Below are 24884 nucleotides of genomic sequence, written 5' to 3' on the forward strand. Positions count from 1 at the left end.
TATTTTGATGATATTTTGATATTAAAAAAGTGGTGATTATTAATCTTATTTTATTTCATTACTGATTTAATAAAATTCATTAAGTGCCACAGACTTAACAAGTATTTTCATTATAATAAAGATTATTTCAGACATATTCAGATTTTCAAGATATATTGATAATCCCTTTCCTGTATTAAGTAAGATCTGAATTTTATCAAAGCATATGATAAATATCGCGATTGGCTAATCATTATTCTGCCAGATAGATAGATTACATCAAGATTAAACTTTCAAGAAATAAGATTTTGTTTCACCAACAATTTATTTTACAAATTTTACGGATGTAAATTATGTTTTATAAATAAATAAAATAATCAACTTATTGCGCTTCCAATTTTTTTAAGTATTTGACATGCATGTCCAAATATTATTCCAAATATTATATTAAGTTACGTAACATTTTTCGAGATTTTCATCAATCTGCGTTGACGCAATTCTGCTATTATAGCTGAAGATAAATATTTGCTTTCATCCATGTACTACTTTCAATTATATTTCAAGATATGCTTTTCGTTATGTATTTTCATTCAAGCAAAAGCAAAGAGAAGGTGCAAGGTATTCTATGAAAAATTAAATACGCGACCCATAAAATGTACATACGTAAATGCATGCAACGATTGACGTATCAATCAAACTTGGCACGTGTTGTAATCTCAAGATGAGAATATCTTGCGGTGAATATTGTTCGCCGCAAAATGTGTTCTCATTCGGCAATACCAATAAATCATGCACGATGACGTTGATGCTTTCGATAGAGAATTTTTATCAGCCTTAGCACCGACATTTTTTAACGATGATAAAAGATGTATGCCGATTAAAGTTTCTTTTTATATCTATTTCATCTTTTCCTTAAGTGAATCTTACAATTTTATTCGAGCAAATTAACGCGACGCGTTAATTTAATTTTCTGATTTCTCAATTTCTAAACAACACATTTTTGTTTCTTCTTTTTTAAATAAAAGTAATTGTACATAAAAACGAATAAGGGATTTTGGACCGAATCACCGATAAATCATATACGTATCATTTTGACAGCTTGACATTCCGAACGAAGATATCAAATCTTGAAAAATATGCATGCTCGTCTGAACTGAAACGTGACCGGAATGCAATAATAGACATTTAACTTTATTCTTTTCCCCCCTTTTTTTTTTATTTGTGCAAATAGTCTAGAAAAAAAAAAAGAAAAGAAAAATGAGAGCGGTATTCTTTCTGCAAATATTATTCACGTTTTATTCGATAAGCTAATCGAGAAAGAATTTATTCGTCGAAGTGATAATCTCAAGTGAAAATTGATATCTCGATATCTTAGCGTTATTTTGCATGGTACGTTCCAAAATGTATGACGAACATCTCGTTGTAAAAAAAGAATTATTGCAGATTATTAATTAAATGCCCGGAAAAAAGTGTATCGATTCGGAAAGAATGCATTCTTCGATGTTTTTCTTATTACAGGTAGACACGTCGCGCATAAGCTATGCTGCACTGCATTAATCATTCGATGCTACCTCTTCGCCTTTCCCCTTACCGCATCCGCGAGGAGTGGATGAATCAATTAACATTACGGAGAGTGTTCCGAGAAATGTTTATGCAGATATCCAGATCAAACAATTACGTTTTTCGACCTGAATTAACAGAGCGAAACGACGTTTTTGTCACGTGAACATGTCGGTATCGATGACAGTACCTGTACCTTGGCGAAAAACGATGGATTCGGGAGAGCATGACGCCGCGCGACCATGAATCCCGCGTGGGAGGTAGCGTGAGGTCGATGAATCTCATTGAATCACGGTCGTCCTTAAGTCTTCGCGGTTCACCTTCCAGATCGAGCATTGTACGATCGTCGCATAAATCAAGAATCGCGCGTCACTCACCGGAACGCCGTGCGCGATTTCGAAACGCTTGTCATCATTTGACCTGGATCACGTCGTTTTTTTTTCACGTCGTGAAAAAAAAAATAAATACATAGATGATTCGCGATGTGTGTATTATCGTTCAAAGGATTTACAACAGGACATTTTGTATTCGTGATATAAAAATTCTAAGTCGGCTCATTTTTCACAAACAGGCAAGCAAAGTTTGCCTGTGTCTCGCTACTGACGAAACTTGATTGAATTCGGACGATATTGGACGATCTCCTATCTGTTATAATACGTTTCTGAGTAATAAATTGCTGCAAACGATTCTTAGGACTCGATTATAATTTTATTATACGGTCATTCACACTTGTAGGCGCAAGAAGTAAGGATAAATGTTGATTAATAAAATAATGCTGGCCTTAATCTCGTGGCGTGTAATTTATAATAGAATATGTCATGGTCAATATGCACGCTCACACACGCATATCTCACGTGATTTGCATACCTAAAACGAAGATAACTAAAGATTATTTTTTTCTGCAATGGCAATGCGTGTAAAATATGAAGTTAAAAATTAAAGACATTTTTAAAGACATTGCATCTATGATAATGTATATTGCATGCTTCATATATACATATACAAAAAAATTATTAGTATAATTTAATTATTACTGTAATTAAATATTCAGAGGATTGCACAAAAATCAATGTTGCTTTAAAAATAAAAGAATTATATGAATATTGAAACTGCTAATGATTTTTGGCACATGTTTAATAGCTAGATGTTAATTATTAGCAAGTTAATATAAAAAATCTAGAGCTTTATATTCAAATATAAAAATCTTTATGTATCTTAAAACAAGAAGAGATAAAGACGATATTAAAAGAAACATAAATATAAAACTCGATGCAAAGTCCATTGCAAAATAACATAAGAGCATATTTTTCTGTATGACTGTGCATACATGGATTATATGCCCATATATAGAACTAATAACACACACGCATACACATATACATGTATATGTATGTATGTATGTATATATGTTATTTATGATTTAATTTTAAATTTACATATAATCTCTTGTCTTATTATGGAAGCGTCACATGCACAATATATGCTCATCACTTATGCTCGTTTATCCATGTTTACAAAGATCGGACGCAACATTGCAATGAATATAATATTTTATATATTTTACAAAATAATAAAGATTTCAACAATAGCGATTAAATGTTATCATTCCAATTGGACGCAAAAATTGAAGGCATTGAACATAATAGTAAAGTCAATTGTTTCTATTGCAATGTTTATTTCCGTGTACTGTACAAAGAAATGCTCTTTATTTATAAGTTATTTCCGATTATTATATTATGTCAAATAGTATGCATGGTAGAGATAAGAAAGTGTAGTAATTTACAGAAATTTTTGGAAGATATTGACTTCAACAAGAGTTGATAGTAGATAATTATAGTTGATGGTAGATAATTATTTTAAAAAATAACTTGAATCTTTATAATTCTGTACTTATTGCACATCAATATCATACTAAATTCTATATATAGAAACTTAAATCCTATATATAGAAATTTTAATCTACTTTTATTTCAGTGTCTTCAATTCTTGGCAATAAATTCCTCCTTTTTTTTCTTCTTGTAGTTTCTTTATGAAACTTGGCCTCATACTTATAGTAATGTACATATGTGTATTCGTATGTGTATGTGTGGATACGCGCGAGCATACGCGTGTATATATATATATATGTATGTATATAGTATATATATGTATAATTCTTAAATATTTAACAAACTTCCATGATCTAGATTACACGTGAAGTTTAAGTAAGATTCTTTCTGAAAATATTTAATAGGTTTGCAGAATTGCATACGCTATAGCCGCTATATATCTGTATTTTATGTATAGTGGACACAGTCGAAATATTCCCTTCACTGCCCAGTGTATGTTCAACATAACTGCGATGCATGATAGGAATCAATAATTGCAAAATATAGACACTTGATCAGTATTATGTCAGGATCTTCAATATCTCCTCTCCAATTCCCGACAGTAATGAGTTATTGTCACCCTTTCCTTCGATCACTAGATTTCTCGTCGTTCTCTGTAACATAAAAAGTTATCAAACCATACTCTATATATATATATATATATATATATTTCATATAAGAATAGGAGAATCTCATAGATAAGAATTATACACACCCACATACGTACATTACTAAACATAAGCAGAAAAAATATTTATATAAATTTGAAGTAAAATCAACATAAAAATTTGTGTATGAAATATATTTTTTATATGAAATATTAAAATAAATATTTTTGCTTTATATTAATAATTCTTAACTATGGTTATTATATTATTTATTACAGAATTATTTAACTTACGTTATATTTTAACAAAAGGCACACATGATGTCCCTTCAGAGAATGTCCATATAAAGATGCAGTATCGTCAATTTGTTCCACAAGAGTGAGATTGCATTTACGGCAGATAATACTCAGAACTATTTCAAAGTCCTGAGAAGGCATTATCTCTTTTCTAATCTTAGATATTAATTGACCACTTTTGAGAAGTTCCGTAAGTATGTCTTTGTGAGATAGATGCCCGACCATGAACTTGCTACATGACAAGTGTACAGTGAAATCGAGCTTTTCTTGTTGTGCGCCTTCTTTACTCTCGAACATATATATCAGTGTACCTCTAAGTCTCTGAGCAAATGTCACGTCCGAGACTAGTATGATGAACTCAGTTTCTTTACTAGATTGCAGAGGCAGTTGGAACGGCAGTTTTATTCCAAATTCATCTCCAGGCTGAGAAAAGAGTATGAAACAACAATGACAATATTACAAAGCTATTTCTAAGGAATAAAGCATAATCTTTACATATTTAAATATGTATTAACTTACATTCCTAATTAATTTAAGTGACGATGTATCTGGAACATCAAAGACTAATTCTTTCACAAGCGACTGACCTATATTTGTAATGCAAATTGATACGATAACTTTACTCGAATCGTGAGGGATTTGTTTTAGCTCATATGTCATGGAAATAATTTTATTTTTGGCTAATTCTTCATAGGAGATATTTTGCTGTACATTAATTGTATTATATTCAGAATTCGTAATATCGTTCTTTAACTCTGGTAAAATCTCTTTTGACGGAGTGGATATTCCAGCCGTTTCCTCATAATCAAATAACTTATTTTCCTTTTTGCTTTTTGATTTCTTCGATTTTCTGTGTTTTGCATCTTCTTCATTGGATTTTTTGTGCTTGTTTTGACTCTTTGACTTTTTGCGTTTGCTATCTTTCTGAGGCTCACTGGATACTTCTGTGTATTCTTCTATAGCAGGAGATTGAATTTTTTCGGGAGATGAATTAGTTTCCAACCACAAATCAGATGACTCCCTTTGATTATTTACCTTGTTTCCTTTGGCATCCTTGACTTTTTTCTTAGACCTTCTATGTCCCTATCAATTTAGAAGGCATAAATTAAATATTTTTTAAAATATGTAAATAAAGTAAACAAGTTTATAATACTTATATGTATAACATATTATACTTATTAACATATTAAAATACTTCTATTAATACAAAAATTAATTTACTTTTTCCTTTTTGTTTTCCTTTTCTTCGATTTTCTTCGTTATATTATTTTCAATAATTCTATGTTCTAAGACAGGCAATCTTTCATCTTCTCGTAAAGGCATATCCAAGTCAATATTCAAAGCTCTATGTGGGTCATTCGTATCTACTAAATCATATTCGTCACTGTCGCTTATCTCTGCACCCGGAGGAAGTTCTCCAATTCCAGTATTTACTATTTGTAGTGGTAAACTATCATCCTGTTCGTCTTCTTCTGATGCAGATTTTTTATCTGAAAATAATGAGCAATAAGAATTTCAAATATCTAACAACATATTTAGAATACATTCAGGAAACACTATTGCGTCGTTCTTTATTATTCATTCAATCAAAGATAAAATCGTAAATAAAGGATAGAATGACACGATAGCGCTAATAGAAAGCTCTCCGAATACATCCTTAATGTAATGTTGCAAATATAAAAATTACTTTTATTTTTCTTCAGTTTCTTCTTTTTATCATGCTTTTTATATCTTTTGTGACTACTATCTACATCGCGACATCTGTGTACATTAGAGATCTTTAGTGAAATCGGGATGTCTAATTCCGCGATAGGAATGTTTTCATATACGTCTTCATATACGTTTGATGAATTATGATATGATGTAGGAGTCTTAAATGAGCCTTTTAGATAATGAGGATTATTTTCTTGTTCTAATTTTCTTGCTTCTCGTCTCCTTTCAAGTTCCTCCAATGATGGTTCATTTAAATCTCGTTTGGAAAATGAATTATTTGATTTTTCTGTTTTAATAAAAATATCATTCATATCTAGATCCTCTGAATCTGAACTCTCTGAAGGTGGGTCATTGATCCAGGAATCTAGATCTAAATCTTCGGGTATTGGAACCTGAAAAATACATCATGATATTTTTATAATAACATTTATATGTGTACGTAAATATTACATCAGATAGATATTAATTAATATATGTATAGTCAGCAACATCGAATCATTAGATGTTGCAAAACCGCGAGGAACGTTTTCTTTTCGAGCCATTTTTTCCAGCAGTCAGCTTTTTTTATTTCTGATTAAATATGGACTGAATATGATAATTAGAAAAGTTTCACATTAATAATATAACAATAAAAATAATAATTGATTAATAATATTTAATCAGTAAAGATACACGACTAATTGAAGGGGAATGATGTATGGAAGGAGATCCCTCGTGGTCTCGTAATGTCTAGTGCGATTCGACGTTGCTAACTGTACATATTCTCTTTTAATTTAACACACACGCACGCACGCACGTACGCACGCACGCACGCACGCACACACACGCGCGTGCGTGATATTATTAATTGATATTTACTTTACGTTGAGCCTTTGGTGCAACTGGATTAAGTTCACCTTCAAAAGCCTCCATTAATTCCTGCGCGAGACCAGGATTTTCTTTTAAACATTCAAATAGTACTAATGCAGAGCTTGATCTTTCCTGAACTTCCAAATCGCCACTACAGACAAAAGCTGTTATTTTATCTCTTAATCCATAAATCTGTAAAATAAAAGATAATATTGAAACGAGATATTTCGTCTCAACTTAAAATGCAGATATATTTGTTTCAAAATATTATTAACTATTATATGATGCATGCTTAGTTATAGCATAATATAAAAATTTTATTATTACTCTAAATTATGTTTTACCTTTTCCATAGTATCAGTATCTCCCTTCTTCTCTGCTTTGGCAAATGTCGTTGCAGCTAATTTTAATATATTATGAACATAAACAGCCTGTATATGCCCCGGCAAACTAGAAGCTTGTGATCGCAACATAGATTGCAATGTTGCCAAAGGATCTTCCAATTCACTATTAGTTGATTAAATTATTAAGTATATCATTCAGATTAAAGTTATACCAGATAAAATTCATATTACCTAGAGAATTCTCCGCAAATCCATGCTGCTGCATATAAAACCTCAGACATTGTTGCCCTTGGCTGGCCGGTTAAAAGATATGAATTCTCAAGCAATAAGGCACATTGTTGAACCGCATATTTTCGGATAGCTTGTACACGAATTGCTACGTCGAGTAATTGAGTTGCTACTAATGGTCCATGTTTGGTGCCTTCCATTCGTGTAAGTTCCACCAATACAGATATGTACCTGTGTATGGACACAATTTTCTACAAACTGCCCTAACGAATTTATATAAAACAATTTTATATTTACCACTCAAAGTAGGTAATAAACTGATAATTATTCTGTGAGCAAATTTGAATAATCTTTGAGAGCAATTCATCACGATACGTAGTGCCTTCGGCTTTGTCCATGTGTACCATTAATTTCTTAACTATCTCCATTAGATTTTTCTTGGAAACCATTCCATACAACAAATCCAAGGCACGCAGTCTTATACTTTCGTCTTTATCATCAAGACATTGCATAATTAGATCTTTATGAGCTTGTACGCTCTTCGGATGCGTTCTCAATATTTTCGACATCGCCAATAATCCTAGATACTTCAGGTTTTGATCGGAGTCCTCTATTAATATTCTCAATTTTTGAACACACAGCTGTATCGAATCGGAGTGATTTGGCATACCGGACGATATAGAAATCAACACAGCAATTACTGTATTGATACATTCATATAATAAGGACATTGCGGATGTACTAAAAATGAGCAGTATTATATTATAAATTATGTTGAAAATTTCTTACTTGTAATAAAAAAATAAGTATATTACAAAATATTACAAGAGATAAATACAAAGCTAAGATAAAAGGAATATAGAGAGTTATAAGATAGAAAACGATATGTTAATGATATTATAAGCATGTTAATTGGGATACTATTGAATAAAATACACTAGATACCTGTGTATCAAATTGGTAAGAGGTTCTATTAATTTTTTGCCAAGCCTAGGTTCTAGAGGTGTCAATGCTCCAAACTGAAAATATTATGTTGTCTCCTAAGATATATTTGATACTGTTTTTTGATATAAAGGAGTAGTTTAATTCTAATTTCATACAAAGATGAAATATGTAAAATCAAACTGTATGCAATATGAATGATTCTACAGAATGTATTCAGATACTGATGTATCCTATCAATAATATGTTACAATTACAATAAATAAATTTTGTATATACATAAAAAAATAAGAGATGTATAAAACCTTGAAATTAGATCAATTAATGGTTGAGTAAGTCGGCGACCCAGCTTTGGTTCAATCAGAGTTATAGTCGAGAACTGAGTGTGAAAAATAAAACCAATACGGCTTACAGTAAAAAAAAAATGTATATAAACTTATTATATTTATAATAAGTTACATTGATACTATATTGAAAATTATTAATGCAAAATTGTTATTAAAGAGAATTATAATTATAAATATATGACTTCGTTCATTAAAGAGATTATTTTGTGTTGTACACCATTATTCTATATAAAAAAATTATGCCTTAAAATTGAAGTAACCATAATATCACTCACCAATTTGATGATCTTGATAAGCATCCAATTATTTGTAGAAGTTGTCATTAACTTAAAGAAAACAGGCGCTAAGCTCAAGTAATTCTTCGGATTTTTCCTGGCTAATTCGCACACTACGTTTACTGCCGCACTTTGAACACCACTGTCTGGATCCTCAAGCTTCTCTTTTAACCTGGGGAAAGCAGGCCTCAAGGCCTCAGGAAATCTCAGGAATACTTTATACATCATCAAGACAGCCTTCTTGCGCAAGTATGGCTTTGTAGAAGTCAACAATGTCATTATATCATGAACTAGGTCACGTGCTAGATCTGGACTTATAAAGCAAGACAAACCGCTCAGTGCTAAACCAGCATCATACTGGTTTTGACTATTTAAATCTTTACGAATCATATTCGTTGTTAGCATCAATAGCTATAATAAAAAAAACATTAATAAATTACAAGATGAATATTGTCTTTCAATTTTAATGATTTGCTAAATATTATACATATATGTAAATAAATACATTTAATAATAATTTAATAATAATCACAATTTAATTTAATAACAATTTAATAACAATCTTTATGGTTATTTTATACATCCAATTTTAATTTATTTTGCAGTAAAGACAAAACATAAATATAGACAATATTAAGAATAGATCATTACAAAAATATTACAAGCAAGTAAAGTATCTACTTGTATCAAGCAAAATAAGATTTTACCTCTATATCTGCATGAAAGCTTTGACTGGCGGCGAGATAACCGATTCGTTTGTAAGTGAACTTTGCTGATGACATCACTTCTATTATATTAAAGCCAGCCCAACTGATGTCATATCCTAACATCTGGAGCTGCAGATAGAAGAGTAGATCGACCGTTAATACTCGAGACAAATCGAGTTAAATTGAATTAAGCCGGCACGTCATAAATCGATCATATAGGCCACATCATGCCGACGGATATCCCGGTATCTGTCAAAATTTACGTGCCACCCGTGAAACTTACATATGTCAACTTGGCCACGGCGTTGGCCTTGACCGCCACATTATCTTGCCGTAACTCCTGCTTGATCTCTTCGATGCACTGCGCGATGTACTTCGCCTGACATAGAAAAAAATCGTAAAATTCTTTCGAGTCAACGAGAAGCGATTTGTAAAATCAGGGGATAGGGGAGGGGGGGAAAGCAAGCGAGGAGAAAGAGTTAGAGGTTAGGTTCCGATTAAGGATTTCAGCAGCGGGAAAACCGCGAGCGGCGGAGCACACGCAGAAATCACCTCGTTTTCCTTATTATTCCTGATCCCGCGCACCAGATCCGTCAGATTCTTGTCGAACATCCGTTCAAAGTTTCCCTTTACTTTGCGGAGTGCCATGGTCGCATTTAAAAAAAAAAAATTAAATGCCGTTGCACAGCACTGGTGTCACCGCTCAAGGAACTTCCTCGCGCATTGGCCGTACGTCTCGACTCGATCGGACGACACGTGGCTCGAATACCATCACAGTTAGTCAAAATTCGAAAGCCCTAATCCACCACCCTGCATTCACATTTTTTGACAGACTGACGGACGAAAGAGGAAGAGAGAGCTATTTGGAAATCATACTTAAGAAATGTTAAGAGGGCAGACAAACACGGATTATCTGACGTATCTTTTCTCATTGGCTATGTAATCCTCCTATCGACATGTTTAGTTGCTCCAGTTCATTCCGGAAGTAAAATTCTCAAACATAGTTTGGATCCTTAGGGTTGGTTTAGTGTCGGTCCACAATAAGTGATTTAAGCTTTAAGACGTAAGAAATTGACCAATTATAATCGAATATGAAAAGAATAATCGACTATGATTGGTCAATTTTTTACGGCTTAAAGATTAAATACTTATTGTGGACCGACACTTATGAAGGCCGTAATTTATTAACTTATGCCATAATCGTAAAATATTGAGGAATCATAGTCGATTATTCTTTTATAATTCGATTGTGATTGGTCAATTTTTTACGATTACGGCATAAGTTAACAGATTACGGTCTCCATAAACCAATCCTTATGCAGACACTAGCGCGTTGACACAAATGCTGATTGGTGAAAAATGAGTAGTGGGGATAAAACAGTGAATGAATCTTTACTATTTATCTCCATTATTCGTTTTTCCAATCAGCGCTCGGTGTCAAAGCGCTAGTGTCTGCATGAGAATCCAGGTTTACTTTCGACGTTGACACAGGATATCTAACATTCAAACTTAATAAATATGAATATGTAAGATATTTTTTTAAATATCAATGATGAAATAAGAATTCAGAAGAATTATTTTTAAACTTGAGGATTTGTCCCATCGCGAATTAAATGAGACAAGCTTAAGTGACTTCGTTAAAACTCCGATTATATCGTCGGATAATAATTTATATCTATTTCTAGCAATATAAATTAACTTAAATATCGATTTAATTTACTCTTTATCTTTTTCTAATTTTCAGAATTAAAAAAAGATAAAAAGTAAATTAAAACAAAATTATAATTTATTTACATTGATAAAAGTGAGTGATTAATTCAAGTGATAGAATTGTCTATTTTATTATTTTTACTCTAACAATTTTCTATACATTAACAAAAAAACATTAACAAAAAAATTAATTATTCTATTCATTACCAAACGCTTAATAAATCAATCATTAGTTAAATTAATTGGAGATTAGAAAATTGCTTAAACATCTGTCCGAAATAATTAATCAATCAATTGACTGTATGCAGAAATTGCTACGCTCTCTATGATTAGTCAAATTTCCATGTACGGCTCGTTTGAATGGCTCTTAAGTTCAACTAAATATTAATTGATAATGACCGGCCTATTAATTGACACGATTTTCGATAGATGGAAATCTATTGTCTGTATCTGTTCCTGTTGCCTATTATTTGCCTATTACTTATTGCTGTTCCCAATATTTTCTCCATTGTACGCAGGACTTTAGTCAATCGAATGAACAAAACAAACCTCCCACTATCGTTCTGCTGTGAACATAGCCGAGAGTCGCGCATACTATACACACGCGCGGACAAGTTCGTTCCGCCGTATCACTGCTTCGATGCTCCAGCTAACTTCATTAGATAGGCGGACATCTTCCATCTCCATCATGTTTCAGAATCAAAAGAGACAGCGAATCGTTGGCCAATTAATCGAAGTTGCCGATATAACGCCGACCGTCGCGCTCTCATAAATACTATCATGCACACATACGCACATACGTGTGTTCTCACGATCGGCTCGTCTTTGTATTGACCCACCCACACCACCTCGGAATTATCGGGCCGAGCATTCGTCTCAGATTGCTCTCAACTTTCGAGATTCGTGATCGCCGTCGTAGGAGCCGAGACAAAGGCCAGCGCGGAGTCAAAGACGGAATTAAGAGTGCCGGAGTTGCCGTGAGTCGACGAATCGATCATGGAACGGCGTGATTTGCGCCTCCGTATGACGCGAGGCCGTCGCGAGCCCTGAAAAGAAAGGGGAAAAAGTGTTGTCCGACAGCGAGAGAATCGCCACAAAGGTCCGACGTCTGCGACTTGCCGCGTTACATTCGTCTGGGCGTCACTGTCCGCGGGCAGCGGCATCGGGGGCAGCACGACGCACGAACGCGCCCCGGAACCGAGGTTGAGAACCGCTCCGATATTTGTATATTAATTCCTTATCGCTCCCGGTGTATGCACGAAATTTTCGCGCGACGTAGGGAAATGTCTCTTGCGACACCATGTCGGTATCGCGAGCCTCGTTTCGCATGGCTGCGAGATTCGGTCCGGCGATTCGTTTACGTCATGAGATATATTAAATTGCCTCATCGATTGCTCGCAATGCCGTGCGAAAGCACCCGTTGATGCATCACGCGATATTAATGTAACATATTGCAACTGCATTTGTTGTCACCTGTATTCTGTTTGCCTTATTATTGCTTAACAGGGAAACTTCTATTTTGTTAGGATTTGATGAGATTGTTCAGGATTTAATATTTACAATTCTAATTACGTATGACGTTTTATGATATATGTATAATAATTATTATATTTTATAAAGAAAAGTATGTTCTTATTTATTTCATATTGAGTTTATGTTTTTATTTTGCAGATAGCTTATCACATGTGAACATTTTATTCTTGACGGAACAATGACTTCCAGTTACTTCACTTTGCCAATTAATATGGACAGGGTATGCAGGATCTGTCTTACCGAGGCTACCAATCTGTCGCCAATTTTCTCAGCTGCTCAAGAAGTAAATGATCTCTCAGGTCTTTCTCAAAAAATACAAGTCTGTGGTTCCATTGAAATACATGAGCAAGATGGATTACCTTCTCTGATATGTGATGTTTGTATTTATAAGGCGAGTGTTGCTCACGAGTTTAGGCAGCAATGTCAACACTCTGATGCAAGATTACGCATGTATTATAACAAGCCTGCCAAATATATTAAGTCTACCACAGTAAGAATCACTTTGTTGATTTATATTTGTCCATGTATTGGAAAATATATGTTTATATATTTGTGACATAATTTTTCAGGATTTTCAAGATTCTTGTACGCAGACTGATTTACAAACAAGATTTTTACTCTCGAAAAAATCAGACAATTTCCAGGAAGATTATTTTGTGAAAGAAGACATGCAGGTTGTTGCAAATGCACAAGAATACATTCAAACCACTGACTCATTTTCTAGAAGTGTAGATAGCTTGAGTACTAATCAAATTCAAATACCAGATGAAAAACTGTTTATCTGTTCTATTGGATTCGAAGGAGGTAAAGAGGAGGTGAAAAATTCTTGTATATCGGAGAATGAAGTTCATCAAATGACAATAACGCAAGAAGATTCGCAAGAAGATGTACAAAATACATCTACCATCATTAATTTACCAAACAAAGATGATGATATCAAGGATGCCAATCAATATGGTGAAAAGAATAGCGATGAACAAGAGGAACAGTTTGTCAATGAAAACTTATCCAACGATAATGTAGAGGAAGAGGAAAGCGTTCCTCAGAAACGCACGTCTTCGAGAAAAACGAAATCGGCAACTACTAAGACATATAGTGACGATGAAATCGCTGATAATTATTATGAGCCAAGTAGTGACAGTCAAGATTCAGTGGAATCGAAATTCAAATGCAAAGTCTGCTCTAAGCAATATGCCACGCAGAAAGGTCTAAAGAAGCACTCGTTAGTTCATGAGAAAAAATATAAATGTAATGTCTGTTTAAAGATGTTTTATAAGCAGGAAAATATGGAGAGCCATCAAAAAATACATACGTCGAAGCCACACGCATGTCAACTCTGCCACGCGTCTTTCTCCAAGTCTCAGAGTCTCGTGAAGCATTTAAAGTCGCACACGGAGAAAGTAAACGATATGATTAAGCAGATCAATACGAGCGAGCGAAAAGATAATAAAGAACCGAAGAAAGAACTCAAGAGCGAAGACGATACCGATGATGAGACCGGGCCTGCGAATGAAACAGACGAATTCGAGAATGCGCCCGAATTGTACAAATGTGAGATTTGCAATCAATATTGCTCATCTATGAAGAATCTAAAGAGACATGCTCTTGTGCATGGCGACAAAAAGTATCCTTGTACTGTATGTAAAAAGTGGTTCTTTAGGCCGGATACGTTGAAAAAACATGCGGAGAAGCACGGGCATGGATTACTGGATAATTTAGCGGATGATAACAAACTATATGATTCGGACGATGATGATATGCCGACTAATAACACGATGGATCTTCCGCCAGAGAATGAGAACGTCAAAAAAGAAGAAAGCGACGAGGAAGGATCTGGAGAATACAAATGTCAACATTGTGATAAGGTCATGGCTACTAAGAAAGGTTTGCGACGGCATGTGTCGATGCACAAGCCAAAAGCCGAGCCCGTTACCTGTGAGATCTGCAGGAAAGTCTGCGCTAGTCAGGCTCGTCTTGTTCTTCATCAGAGAACACACAAGCCGAAAGAGAAGGTACCGCGCGAATATCTATGTCACATTTGTAGCAAGGTATATCCGAGCAACTCATCCCTCACATATCATATGCGAACTCATACTGGCATTAAGCCACACGTGTGCAAGACGTGTAACAGCGGCTTCACGACGACAACGAGCTTAGCGAATCACATTCGCATTCACACGGGCGACAAGCCGTTTGTCTGCCATGTGTGTAGTGCCGCGTTTGCTGTGAGTTCAGCTTTTCGAAGACATTTGACCCGACATACCGGTGAAGCGAATTACCTATGCAAAACCTGCGGCAAAGCCTTCAAGAGGCTTAGCACACTAAAGGAACACACATATACTCATTCCGGTGAGAAACCGTATGTATGCAAGACATGCGGCGCTGCATACAGCCACAGTGGCAGTCTCTTTGCACATCAGAAGCGTTGTCGCGCCCAGTACGGCGAGATGATGGTTGATGATCACAATCATCATCACATACCACACACGGTCACTCATATTCACGTGAACATGAACAACGTGAATAACGGTGCAGGAGTGCGACCAGTCGCTGTGATAGGTCAAATGTTTTAAGAATAATTATGTGACATTATCAAGATTACAAGCATCATTCGCGAGTGTGTGAGACTATCATTATGCACAATCTGTTGCTATAAATTCTGTATGCGAAATGCATGTAATATAAGTTACACCTCTGTAAATACATACAGCTCTTTCATAATGGAAAACGTTCCTTGGATATATATGGCGCTCGAAAGATGCTGATACTTTGTTTTAAAAAAAAGTATAAATAGATATTTACGATGTAATAAAATTAAGATATACTCATATTTATACAAAGTGCGAAGAGTTTTCAAAAAGTAATTGCTATTGTTAAAGTCGTGACTATTTTTTTATTATTTGATATCATGAGTATGAATATATGTAAAATCCGCATATATTAATGTATGTACATATATATATATATTTTTGTATGTATTCATATATAAGCCAGATCTTGCTATACCATATATTACATGATAGTTGTCTATTATATTATTTTAAAGGAATATAATTAATTTTTTTCATGTAATCAAGTTTTGAATTTATGTATCCATTTATTTATCGATTTTTCCGATTCAAAAATCAAATGAATGGAGACTGAAAAAACTAAAAATAGATGAATAATTAAATTCTGATAAAGAAAGATATAAAAACATAATTATATTTGAAAATAGAAATGTATTTCTGTTATTTTCTTTTTTAAATAAATAAAGTATACAAATGACGCATGAATTTATGAAATACATCAAGACATATGCAAGATACAATGCAACTATTGATTGATTTTTAGAATATAGTTTAACAATGTTATAATATGCAGGTATAATGATGTTAGAAGTGTAATATCAGGTATACAATTTCTGGGCTGTGAAACTATATTGCTAACTAGATTATAGATAATAATTAAAAGAAATCGGTACAATCTATTCATTTAATAAACTTAATGGACACATATTCCATTATGAAGATACATCATAGTTAAATGAATGATAATCGTGCACACATATACACATGGACATAATACACATGTATATATACACATTCATGTAAATCAGCTAAATCAATATAAAATACGAAATAATTATCGCAATACATACATTGTTATCACACAAAAAATTATGCGATCATATTTTTTAACTTTGCTAAGAGAGAATTTCTTAACGTTGTGTTAAATACATAATATAGAGAAAGAACGTAAAAGAAAATATTGTATTTGAAGAAGTATTTAAGAATATGATTATTAATTATTAAAAACATGTTTTTTCGTAAATTATTTTAAAGTACTAGATTTTAAATATTATTTTTAATCAGATATGATTAATGAAAATGATAGTTTTATAATTTAAAGATAAATAAAGGGAGTGTACAAATAAATAAATATATATATATAAAATCAGTTTTACACACACACACACACACACACACACACACACACACACACACACACACACACACACACACACACACACACACAATGTAACAAGTTATAAAAGAGACTGATCATCATTCATTTAAATATATTTGACGATATAAATTTTATTCTCTAAATGATGAAGTAAAGCTTGTATTTTAAAATCTTAGTATTACTATTTTATTATATTTTTTGTATTGCTAATAAAAGTATTAGCTTTTCAATCTATAATTTTTATTGCAACATACTTTTTTTCAATCAACATGTGTATATTTCTTAGAATTCTTTTATTTTGATGTTGAAAATAAAAAATCTGAATTATTTGATTATTAGATATTTAATTAGTAGATATTTTTCTAAATTATAACTTATCAATAAAAATGATATAATTGTCAATTTTTCCAAAACAGAAGAAAAAAAAGTTAAAAATGAAACAAATTAAAAAATATGAAATTTTATTTTTATATTTTCTTATTTGTGATACATATGATAGTACATATATATATAACAGTGATAACGCGTCATTCTTTTGCAATTCATTTCATATGACAGCTTTTATAATTTTTTCTAAATCAATTGTGATCGATTAACTTTAAAAATACTTACAAAATACTTATTTAAAAATTATTTTAACTTTAGTAATTTGATACTTGAATTTTTATCTCAAAACGTCACATGAGGATTAAATACAGATAAAAACACGCTTTTTTTATATTAAAATATATATATATATTTATAACAGAAATCTTCATTTATTATATTATTAGATCCATTGTAAAAAATGATGCTTTTATTAAAAATAAATACAGTACATTAAGCACTCTGTCTTTTTCTTTTTTTTAATATTTGATAACGTCGCCAAATCGAGTTTCTCGTTCTCCGAAGAACCTTAGCCAAATCAGCATATTTACGTCTTTCATCAAGAAATGGGTTGTTTTCTAAATGATCTATTATCATTTTATCTTCTTCAGGTATATATCTAGTTATTTTAATATTTCAATATTATTATTACAGATACACTTAATGTTAAATCCTTTTCCAGTATTATCATTAATTTTACATAAAAGGTGATGAAAGGTAACACATAAAAATACATGTAAATACATGTTATTATACATTACCTTCGTTGTAGATTATTTTCATATAAATTTCTAAATCTGTGATAGACACTATATAAAGTTCTATCTGGTAATCCATCAGCTAAGAATTGCACAAATTTTCGCCTTTCCGTGGTATTACGCATGTATGTTAATGTGCCAATTCTTAATTGTAAAAACGGTTTAGTCTTTCTTTTATCCCAGTTATGTAACTGTTTTAGAATTTACATTATATATAACTTTTTTATTAAATATTTAATTTAATACTTTAAATTTTATTAAATATACTTTATTAAATATGGAAAACTTTAGTTCTATATTAAAAATATTTCTAAGTATTAGATAACAAACAAAATAAAAATTATTCTTGCATACAAACTTTACAAAATGTTTTCCAATTACTGGCAATAATCTTATCTTCTTCAAAAGAATATGTGCCTTTTCTGATTGGTATTATTTTTTCAAACTTTTCGATTTCCTTTCGCGTTGGTATATGGGACCCAGCTCGTGTTTCAATCTTATGCTGTGGTGGCACTGTATGTCTCAATTTTACATGTAAATTATATAATTGCTGCAATAAAAAATAATTACACATATATCTCACTTATTTTTGTTAGCTTTCGTTAAATCAAACTTTATTAAAGATAATTACTACTGCTTCTGCTTGAGATAATCTTTCTGTCGATGCCATTTGACGTGCTAAGTACGTTACTTCACTATAATTTTCTTCTTCCACACCTTCATCTTCGGAATCAACTATATGATTGTATTTATTTTTCAATGCTTTTTTAATATCACCACTTCTATTCTGTAATATATCTATCTCATTATCAATATTTTTATCCTTACATTTTACTTCACAAGTATCTTCATTCATAGATTCTTCTGTTGAATTGCTATCCTCATTTTGTTCCTCATTTTTCCTATTCATCCCATTTTCAATATCTCCATCCTTATGTTTTATTTTACAGATATCCTTATTTTTTAATTCTTTCTTTGAATTGTCTTCTTCATCTTGTTCTGTTCTTATTTCATTCTCAATGTTTTCATCCTTGTGTACTTTAGAGATGTTTTCATTCTCTAATTCTTTTCTTAAATTGCTACCATCATTTTGTGCTGTTTTTATCATAGTTACGATGTCTTTCGTCATAGATTCTTTCGTTTTGTTGCTCATGTTTCATAATATTGCTGATATTATCAATTCAAATACAAATTCTATTAGCAACTTTAAAGATTACATCATTATAGCTCAATTATAAATATCAAAAGATACAGCTTATAAAGATACAGCTCATTTTATACGTTTTATTTTCTTAGGTCGATTATGTTTTTATACAATCTAAAATCTTAATAAAATCTTATATTATTTCATAAAGTTTAAAAACTCAACAAAACACTTAGAGGTCATTTGAAAGTATATTATGTCCTAAAATTATATCACTTAAGAAAAATAACAGTCAACTTTTAAATTAAAAAATATTATAGTTTTTCTATACAGATAAATCATTTCTTAAATTTTTAGAAATATAAAAAGAACGTCTAATAAATTGTCTGATTCATTTTAGTACATTACAAAAATATAATTTTTTAGAAATTAAACATCCTTTTCGATAATTATTTGTTAAATTATCATGAGATATGTGACATTACCTGTCATAAATAATATATTTTTCTTTGAATAATGAGATAAGTACACAATTTTAAAATGATATTTCTTTTGCGTAAAGGACTTTAGGTTAGAATCAGAACTTGTAGCGTAGATGCCATAGATCTGTTCCTTATATGATTGAGCAAATAAAACTTCCATGGAAATGCGCAATGACATTTAGAAGCAAAAAATTCCCTAGCAAAATAAAAAATTGAATGGAGAAGAGAGTTGGAGCCTGCGCACAATGGAGCAAATGTTAGGAACAGAAATAAATAATAAGTATAAAATATAGTTATATTTTATACTTATTTGTATTTATTGTGTGTTACGTTTAATTTTTATTCTGAATTTTTATTTCTAAAATTTAATATTTATTCTTATTCCTAATATTTCCTCCTAATATAAAAAACAAACTATAAATATCGGCCATAGACTTTCAATAACAGCACAAATCAATGCAACTCAAATTATATCGTCTTTGAAGTCAATCGTGTATTTTGAAACGAGATGAAAATTATAAATGAGGAAATTTACTAAATACTTTAGTGACTTTCTTTACTTTTGTCAATTTGCGTCACTTATTGGAAATTTACGATTTATGGCATATAAAAATAAAAAAAAACAAAACTTAAACAGTAGGGCTGAATTCTCATGCAGTAAGTACTATTTACTTCCATCATTTATTTTTTACCAATTAGTATTCTGTGTCTGGATAAGGATTCAGTCCAAACTTAAACAGTAAGGAAATTAATGTTGTGGATTTGCTACTGCTGATGTTACTGCCTTATGTTCTCAATTGTGATTGGCTGATTCGCTTGCTGCTTAAGTTTTTTTGGTGTGTCATGGACCTTAAATCATTTATTATAGATTGGATCTTATAGTTTTAAATCTATAGAAATAATCTAATCAGGGAGTCAATCATGTAAATTTCTTTACGTGAAATTTTTCACTTTTCATTTTCACTTTTTACTTTTCATTTTTCACACCTTGACATTTCACGTGAAACTTTTCACGTATAACGATTACATATGTAGTTTGGATGCGTGGAAAGTGAAATCATGAAACATAGTTTTATAGGTTTTATAGCTAATGAAAATTATTTTATTATACAGTACAGTATTATATACATCTTTTAATAATCAATTGTATATGTATTACGTACATTTAATCCTAACGTTGCTCTAATCTTCTCTAATTTCGAAGCATATTTATTAATTCCCTAGATTTCCGCCTTTCCGCCACTAAGGTACATGACGAAAAAGTTCACGTGAAAAATTTCACATTTTCACGTTTGAGAGAGTTACATGATCCCGTAAAATTGTACATGATCGTAAGTTCACGTGAAACTTTTCGCTTTTCACGTTTTCGCCTTAGGGGAAAAGTTACATGATCAACCCCCAGCACTAAGCATCTATAAAGCTTGCGTTGACGATCTGTTTTTTCTATATCTATGATATAAACCAATAGAAATTTCTAACCTAATGTACTTGTCAATATTATAACAATTATTACAGTAGGACACGTACAAAGCAATACGTTATAGCTTCTTAATTTAAATAAATGTATTATTTTACTAAAATATTATAAATATAAAATGGCCCAAGCGTATGATAATTACTATACCGATTATCATAAAAATGCTGAGTTGCAGCAAAATCTAAAATATAAGAAAAAATATCGAAGACTTAAAAGGATTGTAAAGAATACCGTATTTGTGAGTCTTAATATACATAATTTTAACATATAATATACGATAATTTTAATATTTTTTAAATTTAATGTTTTTATAAATATAATTGATTATGATCTCAATTCTGATACAGGAAAATGCAGCATTATGTGATCAAGTTGCACATATGCAAGAAAATTTGATGTTGGTTAAAGAGGAGAGACTATTTCTTCTCCGCAAGTTATGTCAACAACAGGGTGAAATAGAATCTAACTCGACAACTCCAGCTCGCTCACAAACAAACAATACAAATTCACCATCGCTTAATCCAGAATGTACTACCCCAAAAAAGACAGTAAAAAAGAGAACTTCTACAGATGGATCAGGTATTTCTTAGTAATAACTGTAAATATATTACACAAAGATAGAACAGTGTCAATGTTAACAATATGAATTAACTTATCTATATAAATATTACCTATCTTAATTTTTAGAAAATATATTTATAATCTTGTAGCTATATTCTTTTCTAACATAACAATTATGAATTGAATTTATTACAGAACCAAAAAATAAGACGAAAAGATATAACAAAACTACCAGAAGAGTGGTGCAATTAATTCCATTGGATGTACATGGAAGGCCGATATTTCCTATAGCTTTAGGAGATCTCACAATTTATTCTCTTGGTGAAGTGGTATCAGATAGAGCTGCATATCACACAGAAGATCTTATATTTCCAGTGGGTTATTGTAGTACTAGAGTATATGCAAATTTGAAAGATCCAAGAACAAAAAGTTTATATACCTGTAAAATACTAGATGGTGGTCCAAAACCTAGGTATAAAAACTACAAGAACAATTGAGAAAAGTAATTATTTCTAAAAGAAATTATAATACAGATATGTGAATATATAATTTCATTATTTATAGATTTGAAATAGTATCTGATAATGATTTGGAGCAACCATTAGTTGGTTCCAGTCCTGACGAATGTCACACAAAATTATTGACAGCAATTTCTCCAGCGCTTTGTACTATAGTGCCGAAAGGCGCAGATTTTTTTGGTATTTCTCATCCTACTATACAAAATTTAATACAAAGTTCTCCAGGAACACGTAAATTAGCAATGTATAAACAACAACGTTTTGAGGTATGTATACAATATTTCAAGATAAGATTCTTATACATATTCTTAATTATTTATAAAGTTTGTGTGCTAAATATATATAAATGTGTACACACATCTAAAACATAATTGATGGAAAAATTAAAAATAATCAAGTTTAAGCAAAATTTTATTGATTTTTTGTAATTGAGATATTTAAACAAGATTTTGTCATTAAAAAAGATGTTAAAAATTTAGGATAATGTACTTTACTTAATTCTAAATTTAAAATATAAAAAAATTAATTATTTTACTTAAATATATCTTTTAGGTAAGCAAAAATCACGTAATCGATCGATCCACAAGTCCAGTGACAGAAACGGAAACTGATCCAGGATTAGGTTTTGCAGCATTACATAGGCATTATGCTTTAAATTCTTATAGAGTAAAAGAAGAATCTACAGATCACGATCTATTAGCGCTTCAAGATCTTCTTGCATAACTGCTAATGTTATAAAATGAATAATATATAGATATTAAAATACATTTTCTATTCATTTATAAAACGTATTAATAGCTTTTTTTGCGCATACGCGTATTAATGCTGCAAAGAAACATAAAAAGTAAATTTAACAAAGAAAAATATTGAGAATTGTAATAATTATATCACAGAATTATATTTTCATATAAAGATGAAATGAAGTGCGTTAAGATAAGCGTCGTTTATATCATGAATTATTTGAATTTTTTTTTATTAAAGAACATCTTATATTGATTTTGAAACTGCGTCAGTTTTCAGTGGCTCCAAATAAATATAAACATATAAAAATAATTGTAAAATGCAAAGTAGATAAAATTATTACAGATTTAAAAAAAATAATAAATTTTTTATATTAGTAGATCAATGCACGAATATTTTGGATGCAAAATTCTTTTACGACCAGCTAAATAATGTATAAAAAAAAAATTATTGTATTGGGTCTATGCATAATTTCGTAGCGAAAATCGAGTAAATTTCAAACGCAAAATATTTAGTAAAAAAAGCGATTTTAATCAACTAAATATGTTCCATTCTGTTCAATGACTTTCTGCCATCTCTCCACGAGCTTCATTATCCCTCTTTCATAGAAGTCCTGAGATTTTTGGGCAAAGAAGTTATCCAAGTCATTTTTAAGGACATCCAGGGAACTGAAGGTTTTCAATGTTATTCAAATTGTTCTGTAACGCCCGGAACAAGTGATAGTCTGAAGGTGCAAGGTCCAAACTATATGGTGGGTGCACTAAAACATCCCATCCAAGCCGCAATAATTTTTGCCGAGTCATCAGAGAAACGTGTGGTCTAGCGTTGTTCTTAAACACAACGCCCTTTCTGTTCGCCAATTCGGGCGGTTTCTGATCGATTGCTCGCTTTAATTTGGCCAGTTGTGAGCAATACTTGGTCGAATCAATCGTTTTGTTGGATGGCAACAGTTCATAATAGACGATTCCTTTCCAATCCCACTAGATACTGAGCATGATCTTCTTCGGGTGTAATTCAGCCTTTGCGACCGTCCGAGCAGCCTCCCAGCGCTTCGACCATGATCTTTTTCGACTGATGTTGTAGACAATCCACTTTTCATCGCCAATGATCATCCGCTTTAAAAATGGTTCGTTTTGATGGCGTTTAAGCAGCGAATCGCAAGCTGAAATTCGATCCATTAAATTCTTTTCGCTCAGTTCGTGCGGCACCCAAACATCAAGCTTATTTACCATCCCAAGCTTCCGTAAATGTCTCGAAACAGTTGATTGATCAATGTTGAGATTATGTCCAATCTCTGTAGTCGTCAAATGCCAGTTGGAGTCGATTAAAGTCTTGATTTGATCGACATCAGTAGTGACTGGCCGACCAGAGCGAGGAGTATCTTGGAGATCAAAATCTCCGCAATGAAATTTCGCAAATCATTTCCGACACACACTTTCGCTTACGGCATTCTCTCCGTACACGACGCATATCTTTTTGTGAGTTTGCGACGCGTTTGCCTTTTCGGAAATAATAAAAAAGCGAAATACACCGAAAATACACGTTTTTTCCTTCCATATTCAAAATATAATTAAACTTCGTATATGTCACGGATCTCGAATACTTTCTTAAAATGCGGCACAAATTTCAGCTTTTAATGTATAACACTTCATATATTGACACATGTGCGAGCGGAAAAACAACTGCGACATCTGTCGGAATTTCGCTACGGAATTATGCATAGACCCAATAATATATGTTCCTTTTCATACTATGTAACTTTTTGTTTGAAATATTTTATATGTTAAATAATTTGTGAATGATTTGAATTTATCAAGTTAGATCAAACATTTTGTATATAAATATATGTTAGCACATGCATTTACATATACATTTCATGTATATATTCATACATTTTTAGTAAATTTTTATAAAATATATAATTTAATAA

The 24884-nt window shown here is 31.7% G+C and overlaps 4 protein-coding genes and 1 long non-coding RNA gene across 13 annotated transcripts; 2 read left to right on the forward strand and 3 right to left on the reverse strand.

The window, feature by feature from the left end:
* Positions 1-2225: 2225 nt before the first annotated feature.
* On the reverse strand, positions 2226-10650 carry garnet (adaptor-related protein complex 3, delta 1 subunit-like garnet). The gene is made up of 14 exons (XM_089077920.1): positions 10269-10650; positions 10000-10095; positions 9717-9845; positions 9010-9420; positions 8391-8464; positions 7743-8186; positions 7449-7676; positions 7218-7380; positions 6883-7065; positions 5999-6416; positions 5533-5801; positions 4831-5394; positions 4309-4734; positions 2226-4021 (listed from the first exon to the last, which is right to left on the reverse strand). The coding sequence occupies exons 1-14, from the start codon at positions 10362-10364 to the stop codon at positions 3929-3931; spliced, it is 3594 nt and encodes a 1197-aa protein (XP_088934046.1). The 5' UTR covers positions 10365-10650; the 3' UTR covers positions 2226-3928.
* Positions 10651-12117: 1467 nt separating this feature from the next.
* Positions 12118-17733, forward strand: LOC105427067 (uncharacterized). 3 transcript variants are annotated; one of them, XM_011638624.3, is made up of 3 exons: positions 12118-12628; positions 13098-13449; positions 13529-17733. In XM_011638624.3, the coding sequence occupies exons 2-3, from the start codon at positions 13138-13140 to the stop codon at positions 15530-15532; spliced, it is 2316 nt and encodes a 771-aa protein (XP_011636926.2). In that variant the 5' UTR covers positions 12118-12628; positions 13098-13137; the 3' UTR covers positions 15533-17733. The 3 variants fall into 3 exon arrangements, with proteins under 3 accessions (XP_011636926.2, XP_088933899.1, XP_011636927.2); XM_089077773.1 differs by lacking the exon at positions 12118-12628 and adding an exon at positions 12635-13019; XM_011638625.3 differs by lacking the exon at positions 12118-12628 and adding an exon at positions 12635-12998.
* On the reverse strand, positions 17682-19815 carry LOC105427066 (uncharacterized). 6 transcript variants are annotated; one of them, XM_011638622.3, is made up of 6 exons: positions 19661-19812; positions 18860-19356; positions 18663-18766; positions 18390-18581; positions 18035-18222; positions 17682-17892 (listed from the first exon to the last, which is right to left on the reverse strand). In XM_011638622.3, exons 2-6 carry the CDS (start codon positions 19182-19184, stop codon positions 17727-17729), a joined length of 975 nt encoding a protein of 324 aa, XP_011636924.2. In that variant the 5' UTR covers positions 19185-19356; positions 19661-19812; the 3' UTR covers positions 17682-17726. The 6 variants fall into 6 exon arrangements, with proteins under 6 accessions (XP_011636924.2, XP_011636923.2, XP_088933900.1 ...); XM_011638621.3 differs by having other exon boundaries at positions 18663-19179; positions 19661-19815; XM_089077774.1 differs by having other exon boundaries at positions 18663-19356; positions 19661-19811.
* A 1077-nt stretch (positions 19816-20892) lies between these two features.
* On the forward strand, positions 20893-23000 carry LOC105427065 (transforming growth factor beta regulator 1). Of its 2 annotated transcripts, none has more exons than XM_011638618.3 (5): positions 20893-20988; positions 21482-21713; positions 21891-22167; positions 22260-22479; positions 22766-23000. In XM_011638618.3, exons 1-5 carry the CDS (start codon positions 20983-20985, stop codon positions 22934-22936), a joined length of 906 nt encoding a protein of 301 aa, XP_011636920.2. In that variant the 5' UTR covers positions 20893-20982; the 3' UTR covers positions 22937-23000. The 2 variants fall into 2 exon arrangements, with proteins under 2 accessions (XP_011636920.2, XP_011636919.2); XM_011638617.3 differs by lacking the exon at positions 20893-20988 and adding an exon at positions 21032-21372.
* On the reverse strand, positions 22188-24763 carry LOC148936547 (uncharacterized). Its single transcript, XR_016139439.1, has 2 exons — positions 24184-24763; positions 22188-24116 (listed from the first exon to the last, which is right to left on the reverse strand). It is a non-coding gene; the product is annotated as an uncharacterized LOC148936547 (long non-coding RNA).
* Positions 24764-24884: the final 121 nt, after the last annotated feature.

The sequence above is a fragment of the Pogonomyrmex barbatus genome, unplaced genomic scaffold, assembly GCF_055798465.1.
Source record: "Pogonomyrmex barbatus isolate J1 unplaced genomic scaffold, ASM5579846v1 scaffold20, whole genome shotgun sequence".
In the NCBI taxonomy this organism is placed as follows: Eukaryota; Metazoa; Arthropoda; class Insecta; order Hymenoptera; family Formicidae; genus Pogonomyrmex; species Pogonomyrmex barbatus.

Excerpts from the sequence above, each read along its gene's own strand:
- garnet (XM_089077920.1), bottom strand. The coding sequence starts at position 10,364 with ATGGCACTCCGCAAAGTAAAGGGAAACTTTGAACGGATGTTCGACAAG. Across the intron at positions 9,846-9,999 it reads CCGTGGCCAAGTTGACATAT|CTCCAGATGTTAGGATATGA; the intron begins GTAAGTTTCACG and ends TTCTATCTGCAG. Across the intron at positions 4,022-4,308 it reads GCCTTTTGTTAAAATATAAC|AGAACGACGAGAAATCTAGT; the intron begins GTAAGTTAAATA and ends TTTATGTTACAG.
- LOC105427067 (XM_011638624.3), top strand. The coding sequence starts at position 13,138 with ATGACTTCCAGTTACTTCACTTTGCCAATTAATATGGACAGGGTATGC. Across the intron at positions 13,450-13,528 it reads AATATATTAAGTCTACCACA|GATTTTCAAGATTCTTGTAC; the intron begins GTAAGAATCACT and ends ATAATTTTTCAG.
- LOC105427066 (XM_089077774.1), bottom strand. The coding sequence starts at position 19,184 with ATGAGCAACAAAACGAAAGAATCTATGACGAAAGACATCGTAACTATG. Across the intron at positions 18,582-18,662 it reads TATCTCAAGCAGAAGCAGTA|CAATTATATAATTTACATGT; the intron begins GTAATTATCTTT and ends TTTTTATTGCAG. Across the intron at positions 18,223-18,389 it reads ATTGGAAAACATTTTGTAAA|TTACATAACTGGGATAAAAG; the intron begins GTTTGTATGCAA and ends ATTCTAAAACAG.
- LOC105427065 (XM_011638617.3), top strand. The coding sequence starts at position 21,253 with ATGGCCCAAGCGTATGATAATTACTATACCGATTATCATAAAAATGCT. Across the intron at positions 21,373-21,481 it reads TTGTAAAGAATACCGTATTT|GAAAATGCAGCATTATGTGA; the intron begins GTGAGTCTTAAT and ends ATTCTGATACAG. Across the intron at positions 22,168-22,259 it reads GATGGTGGTCCAAAACCTAG|ATTTGAAATAGTATCTGATA; the intron begins GTATAAAAACTA and ends CATTATTTATAG.